At 37.5% G+C, this 7,538-nt stretch overlaps 1 protein-coding gene across 1 annotated transcript in view; it reads left to right on the forward strand.

The window, feature by feature from the left end:
• Psmd1 (proteasome 26S subunit, non-ATPase 1) overlaps positions 1 to 7,538 on the forward strand; it is a 105,581-nt gene that overhangs the window by 4,787 nt on the left and 93,256 nt on the right. The window contains exons 2-6 of the mRNA XM_023722061.1: positions 1,137 to 1,180; positions 2,981 to 3,054; positions 3,236 to 3,405; positions 4,513 to 4,718; positions 7,212 to 7,355. Of these exons, the coding sequence (XP_023577829.1) occupies positions 1,137 to 1,180; positions 2,981 to 3,054; positions 3,236 to 3,405; positions 4,513 to 4,718; positions 7,212 to 7,355 (638 nt within the window). The remainder of the gene's footprint in view (positions 1 to 1,136; positions 1,181 to 2,980; positions 3,055 to 3,235; positions 3,406 to 4,512; positions 4,719 to 7,211; positions 7,356 to 7,538) is intronic.

Consider the following 7,538-nt stretch of genomic DNA (forward strand, 5'->3'; position numbering starts at 1 on the left):
CCCCAGCCTCCCAAGTGCTGGGATTACAGACATGTGCCACCATGGCCAGCTTGACACACTTTTTAATCAGTAACAGGTTTTATTTTTCCCAGAATGATTTTTTTTTTTTTTTTTCCTTTTGGCAGAACCGGGGATTGAACTCAGGCCTTTGCGCTCGCCAGGGAAGTGCTTATTCCATTGAGCCATCTCCCCGGCCCCCTCCCAGAATGATTTTAAGACCTATATGGAAGACATTGAGAAAGTTTTTTCTTTATGGAATAAGGGTGAAATTTCCTGTATCTTTTTTCGTTGGTCCCTTTGACGTGACATATGACTATATTCTTCTGGAGACAGTAATTATTTATTTTCCTGTGTGCTGACCCATTGAGATGAGGTTGTAGAGGGAATACTATGCTTGGCTTGTGGGATTCAGAATGAATAAGATGAGTAGTCTCACTCTGTTCACGCTGGCCTTGAACTCACTATGTTGTCCAAGTTGGTCTCCAACTCACTGCGATTCTCTTGCCTCAGATTCCCAAGTGCTGGGACTACAGGTGTGCACCACCATGCCTGGCATGATTGTTCATCATTAGTGATTTTTTCCTGAATCCTTGTGATTGTGCAACAATACTTTTAATATGAACGCCTTGAAATAACTGAAATACAGTGCTCTGTTAACTTGATGGCTAAATGTGCTTTTTTCCACCTAAGTAATTGTATAACTATTGTCTTATGTAGTTGAAATCTAAAATTTTATGGGACCAGTGGTTGTCAATCTGTAGCAAATACAAGAATCACAAGAAAAAGAAAGAAAGTTGCAGAAAAGCCTCATTACTAGACTCCAAGCCCATATTTTTCTGATTCAAAAGGTTCAAGAACAGCCAAGGGTTTGCATTTGTTTCCTGATACAGCCAATGCTGTTGGTCTGGAGCCACAGATAGAGTCTTTGAATCAGGCACATGAGGTGATGTGTATGGTGTCATAAAGGGTTGGTAATTCTTCTTAAAGTATAAACATCAGCAATTTTAAAGAAAAATAATCATTCCCCTAGAGACATTGCCCCTTAAAAATGCCTTTCTTTTACCATATGGTTTTGACCATGCATTAATTTCTGAGTTAGCATGTTTTATAATTGTGATACACTTTTTGTCTTATAGCTGGAATTATTTCTCTTCTGGATGAAGAAGAACCACAGCTTAAGGTATGAGCTGAAGAATGTCACTAAGCTTACTATGAATTGTGATGCCTTTTGAATTTTATATCTGTATGTCACTATGATTTAAAGTAATCATCCCATGTGCCTTATTGTCAGTCACTGAAATCCAGACAGGGCAGCTATGTCAGTAGCAACTGATTTTCCTTGAGTTTAACAAAGATGAAGCAAAACTTTAAAATAACACTTAATTATCCTCCATTTCATTTATGAACTGAAAGCACAGAAGGCTGTTTTGGTTTTTTTTTTTTTTCACATTTTTTTTTTTTTAAAGTTTTTTTGATAAACATATAGCAATGAGACAGTTTCAAATCAAATCGAAAGTACAGTTTCAACAAATAATACACTGCATATATTCTTCTTAGTGGTTAATTGCTGTACAAGATGCAGACTTGTGATCCTACTTACAAACACCATTAGAAAAAATCATTCTATTCATTAAGAGAATGCAACTATATATCTATCCCAACCACTTTGAATACACAGATACAAAATGGACATTCATAGTTATACCCCAATTTTTTTTTAAGTTCCGTTGTTGAATATTATAGGTGTGTAAACTCAGCAAAATATTCTAAAAGAGTACAGAAGCCCATAATAGCATTGGGTCTTCTGTTTAATTGGCAATGTCAGAAATTATTGACGTGAGTCCCCCACAGCTCAACATAACAACATGGCTTTACTTCCTATATTTCATCTTCATACTTTTCTACTGGATGGTTAAGACCAAGGTAAAGCAGAACCTATGCAACAAGAGTTGTAGCTTTTTGGTTTGAGAAGGTCAGTGAAATGCCCTCAGGATTTATCCTGAGATCCTGTACCTCAGATTGTAGAACCTTTGTCAGTGCAGCCATGTGGATGAGTCACGGCCATTGCTTGGCCAATGTGCTCTCTGTGAAAGCCTGAGAGAGTGTCTTCTCCTCATGTGACTCTCCTTAGGCACATTCCACGTCATCGATCAATTTCCTCTTTGGCCCCATAACCTTCTTGATCAGAAAATCCGGGACACTACCGAGGTACATGACGTTACAGTACAAGTTCTCATATGTCCTGAGTCTTAATTGACCTTAGAAAGGTAGGGCCAAAATATTGGCTTTCCTTGTAGCCCTCCTTTTTCTCTAATTTTGGTCTGCAAACTTAGGTTGTTAACCATCCAGAAGACAAGCTTATTGTTATTATCAAACGATTTACGTTATCAAGCTTAACCTCACTATTTCACTACATTTCAAACATCTTAGGCATAATAAGGAACAGGTATTTTTCATCAAGTATTGATACGTTGTTTTCACATATTTAAAGTTATTTTTATTTGATAGAAATTTGGAATGTGCTTTAAGTACATAGCTTTAAATGCCTACATTTATTTCTATTTAAACTAGCAACCTGGAGTCAGTCCTATTGATTCTGAGAGGAAAAACCTTCCTTATGATAAATAATGACATTATATAGTTTGTCTAGTGTTTGTGTTTTTCATTTGTTTGTTTTTGTATTTTTTGTTTGTTTTTTGTTTTTTTGAGGCAAAGACTTACTATGTAGCCCAGGCTGGCCTTGAACTCACAGCAATCTTCCTTCCTCAGAAGCCAAATTGCTGGGAAGTTTAGTGTTTTATGGTTGAAAACAGAAAGAAAATGTGTAAATTCAGGAATAAGTTAGATTATAAGTATTTGCCATAGATTAAAATTTTTAATGACTGTAACTTAGGATTTGACCATTGATTTGTTGAAAATTTTTAAATAAAGGGCATTGGAAGTCTGTCTCAAAATATAATTTTTGTTTTATTTCTTACAGGAATTTGCACTACACAAATTGAATGCAGTTGTCAATGACTTCTGGGCAGAAATTTCTGAGTCTGTAGACAAAATGTAAGAAACATTATTCCTATACATTTGGAAAACAGATCAGTTTTAATGTGTAGATGTGATTCTTAAGGCTTACTAATTTATTTAGAATTATATGGCTAAATTGTAGCTTGAGTATTTAGAATTGGGATTTTTAAGGAAAACATTAGCTTGAATGAGTCCTGTCCTCCTTTGTTTCTTTCAGAGAAGTTTTATATGAAGATGAAGGTTTCCGGAGTCGGCAGTTTGCAGCCTTAGTGGCATCTAAAGTATTTTATCACCTGGGAGCTTTTGAGGAGTCTCTGAATTATGCTCTTGGAGCAGGTGATCTCTTCAATGTCAATGACAATTCTGAGTATGTGGAGACTATTATAGGTAATTATCCTTGGCCTGCCATGGCTTCATGTTACTGGCTTCCTGCTTCCTCTAGTACACAGGTGGTCAATCTCTTGACTTCCTGGGCCACATCAAAGGAAGAGCAACACAATTAAAATGTATAATGTATGTAAATAACAAAACTTTCTTCTCAACATTTTTTATTAAATCCTTAAAAAAAGATAGCAATATAAACACAGAGCTAAGTGCGATAGTTTACCTTGTTTTTGTGAGACTAACAGATCAGTGTCTTATTCAAAGGAAGCTGCTGTGGCCCATTCCAGGTTATTTGATCATTATTCCACAAAGGTAGGTTAAAACACAGCCTTTATTCAAGATGCTAATAATTTAATTAATATGAAGAAATCTAATTTATTTCTTTTGTAATAATTACTGTTATAGACCTTTTAAAATATCATCAATAATAGCCAAAAAGGTTCTTTTGAAACTGAAACAACAACTCTTTTGAGTAAGCAGCTAAATCAAGTGGCGTAACATAATTTTGTTAAAACAAATGTAGAAATTTGAGTAGTATGATCCTTCAGTCTGACACTGTCCCAACTAAGCTGTCTTGGGTACCTGACAGGAATGTAAAACTTATTGGAATTAGTATACAGACCTTTATAGTAGACCATTATAAAGAGAGCAGTTTTAATTAAAAGTATATATTGTGTGATTTTAAAACTTGCTTATTTATAGTTATCAGTATACGCTTATAAAAGTAGACAGTGTCTGTGTCAGTTAAGCTCAGTTGTCAGTCTGACTGGCTTGATCCTGCCTAGAGGATTAATAAGGCACACTTCCCTTGTATCTGGGTGGGCTGTGAGATGTGATTTTGGGCACTAGGTCTGGTCCCCGGCCCCTTCCTCCGGCACTGTGCCCCTGCTCTGCTTCTCGCCTCTGCAAGGTGAGCAGCTTTCCTCCTAAGGCCTGCCATGTTTCTGCCTTGAAACAACCCAACAATGGACTAAAACTACAGGCCACATAAATCTGACCTCTATGTCGTGGAGATCAGGTGTTTTGTCCCAACAGTGGGCATACAATGTCCTTTCTGGTAGTTTGGCCCAATTTAGAAAATAATCAGAATTACTTTATTTTTTTCCATAGCAAAATGCATTGATCACTATACCAAGCAGTGTGTGGAAAATGCAGATTTGCCTGAAGGAGAAAAAAAACCGATTGACCAGAGATTGGAAGGCATTGTGAATAAAATGTTCCAGCGATGTCTAGATGACCGCAAGTATAAGCAGGCTATCGGCATCGCTTTGGAGACAAGAAGACTAGATGTCTTTGAGAAGACCATACTAGAATCGGTAGGTAGACAAGTCATTTTAGAGGTTGTTCATTATGGGGAAATCTACAAAACAAATTATTCAAACTGCTAATGTCCTGGGTAGAGAATAGAAAATGTACTTTAAGGAGGTTTTTTTGTGTTTGTATTTTGTGGTCATAAGAATGTCAGCTTTTATCCTGCTACATTTCTCTATGCTTTGAAGTTTGCATGAGGCAGTTGGATTAATAACTCTGTCTTTTTAAAGAAAATCATATTAATGTATGCAGTGTGTTAATTATTGAAACTGTCCTACCAATTTGATTTGAAACTGTCTCATTGCTATTTGTTTATCAATAAAATTATGGGGAAAAAAAGAAAATCATATTGATAAACTTTTTTTTTTTTTTTTTGGTGGCTCAGGCTGCCTGAAGGGCAGGTCTGATAAGGCAGATGGAGCTAGGGATTGAACCTCAGTATTCAGCTCCTGACTGCCTTTGCATGAGCAGGCACTTAAACAACTGAGCTAAGGGCAGGCCCCCCCTCTTTCTTCTTGATAAACTTTTAATGCCTGTTATGTTAGAACTATGAACTAGATTCCAGATTTGAGAGTGTCTTGAAATGATTAAGGTATTTGTAAGTCACCATCCAAAGAGGTCTGAGGATACAGGGCTGAGCTTAGTGGGCTTAGATCTGCAGAGCCACTGGGCCTCACTGCTCTTTCTTTCCACCAGCCGGTGTCCTGCCCTCCTGTGTTGGCCTAATTTTATCTTCTGATCTTACTTTATATCCTAGTGCACATTTCCATACAGGTGGAACTATGAAACAGTACCCTTACTATTTTGTGGTTTAATGCTATTTTTAATTAGTATTGAATTTTTAAAAGTGCATGAATCAGGGACAGGGATATAGCCCAATATTGCAGTACCTGCCTGACAAGTGCAGTGTCTTTAAGTTCAATTCCTGTTCCCCCACCCTCCAAAAAAAACCATTAATCATGCACTCTTGAGTTGATCTCATCATACTCAATGTGAATCAACAATGTGTTTTTTGAGAAACACTGTTATAGCTCTCCAGTACTCTTCTATATGTTGGACTATTATAGGGTAGTATCTCAAGTTTTGGGCATGTTTGTAAAAATCACAAAGTAAAACATGTACAGGTCAAAGTCTCCTCCTAGGAGAGCAAAAGGTAGATGTAGCAGCACTAAATGCTTCTTTTTTTTTTTTTTTTTTTTTTTTGCGGTACCAGGGATTGAACTCAGGACCCTGCACTTGCCAGGCAAGCGCTTATTCTACTGAGCTATCTCCCCGGCCTCAGCACTAAATGCTTGAGTCACTCTTCTAACACTTGTGTTTCCTAAACTCACCTGAGTGTGAGCACTAGATCAGGAACATACCTAAAGCCAGAAGCAGAAAGTCTTTAATAGACCCAAATTGTAAAGCATAGCTACTTAGCATATGAACAGGTGAAATACCTTTTCAAAATAATAATGTCACACTGTTACAGTACACTGTGACAGGGATCTTAGGGGAATGTTCAGTGATCATTAAATATTAAATTGTTTCAAATCTTTTCCATGAAGATATGGAAATACATAATTCCCCCCCCCCCTTTTTTTTTTTTTTTTTTTTTTTTTTTTTTGAGACCGAGTCTCACAATACAGCTCAAGCTGACCTTGAGCTCACTTGGTAGCCCAGGCTAGTCTCAAACTCACAACAGTCCTCCTGCCTCAGTCTTCTTGAGTGCTGGAATCACAGGGGTGTACCACCATGCCCAGCTAATTCTTCTAAGATTTCCTTCTAGCTAGGCATGGTGGTGCACACCTATAATCCCACCAGAGGCAAAAGGATCATAAATTTGAGCCCTGACAAATCCTGTCTAAAAAATAAAACAAAAAAACAGTGGCACTGGGGATTTAGCTCAGCATAGCCTGGGTTGAATCCCAATGCCACTCAGTCTTCACCCTCTAAAGCACACATTTGTAGACTTCTCTCTTCTATTTTAATTTTTAAAAATTTTTTGGTGCAGGGGATCAAACTCAGGACTTGTGCTTGCCAGGCAGGTGTTTAGAACACTGAGCCATCTCCCTGACCCCAACTTCTCTTCAATATAGCTTAAATTTTTAAACCAGAGGGTTTAAGTTATTGGCTTCCCTGAAAAACCAAGAGGGTAGATTAAAATAGTTCAGATTCTAGGGGCCAGCGAGATAGCTCAGCGGACTAAAGTGCCTGCTTAGGCAAGTTTAGGCAAAGCACAGGGACCACAGTTTGAGGATCCCTGACATCACATGCTTTGCCAGCCCTGCCCCCAATGTGGCTGAGTGCCAGAGTCCGGGCGTGGTGGCACACGCCTATAATCCCAGTGCTGGAGAGGCTGAAAGCAGGAAGATCGCCAGGAGACTGAACTGCATGGTGAAACCCCGTAACAACCAAATACATGAATAATTAAAAAAAAAAAAAAAAAGTTCAGGTTCTAAATGAATGTAATGCTTCAATAACTAGATAATAATATGTCTTTAAATTGTCTCTTTCAGAATGATGTCCCGGGAATGCTAGCTTATAGCCTCAAGCTCTGCATGTCTTTAATGCAGAATAAACAGTTCCGGAATAAAGTACTAAGAGTCCTAGTTAAAATCTACATGAACTTGGAGAAACCTGATTTCATCAATGTTTGTCAGGTAATTACTCTGCATTATGTTACGTTTCTCAACCTGTGCTGTGATATTTTACAACATAACTACTTTGTAGTTTATTACATGATATTACATTACTCTAGTAGCTTTATATGTATATTTCAGTTGATTTTCTTTATAACAGGCCTATCAAGGTAACATTTATGACTTATGTTCCTTTTTATTGAT

This window comes from Octodon degus, unplaced genomic scaffold (assembly GCF_000260255.1).
Source record: "Octodon degus isolate 3935 unplaced genomic scaffold, OctDeg1.0 scaffold00089, whole genome shotgun sequence".
Taxonomy (NCBI): Eukaryota; Metazoa; Chordata; class Mammalia; order Rodentia; family Octodontidae; genus Octodon; species Octodon degus.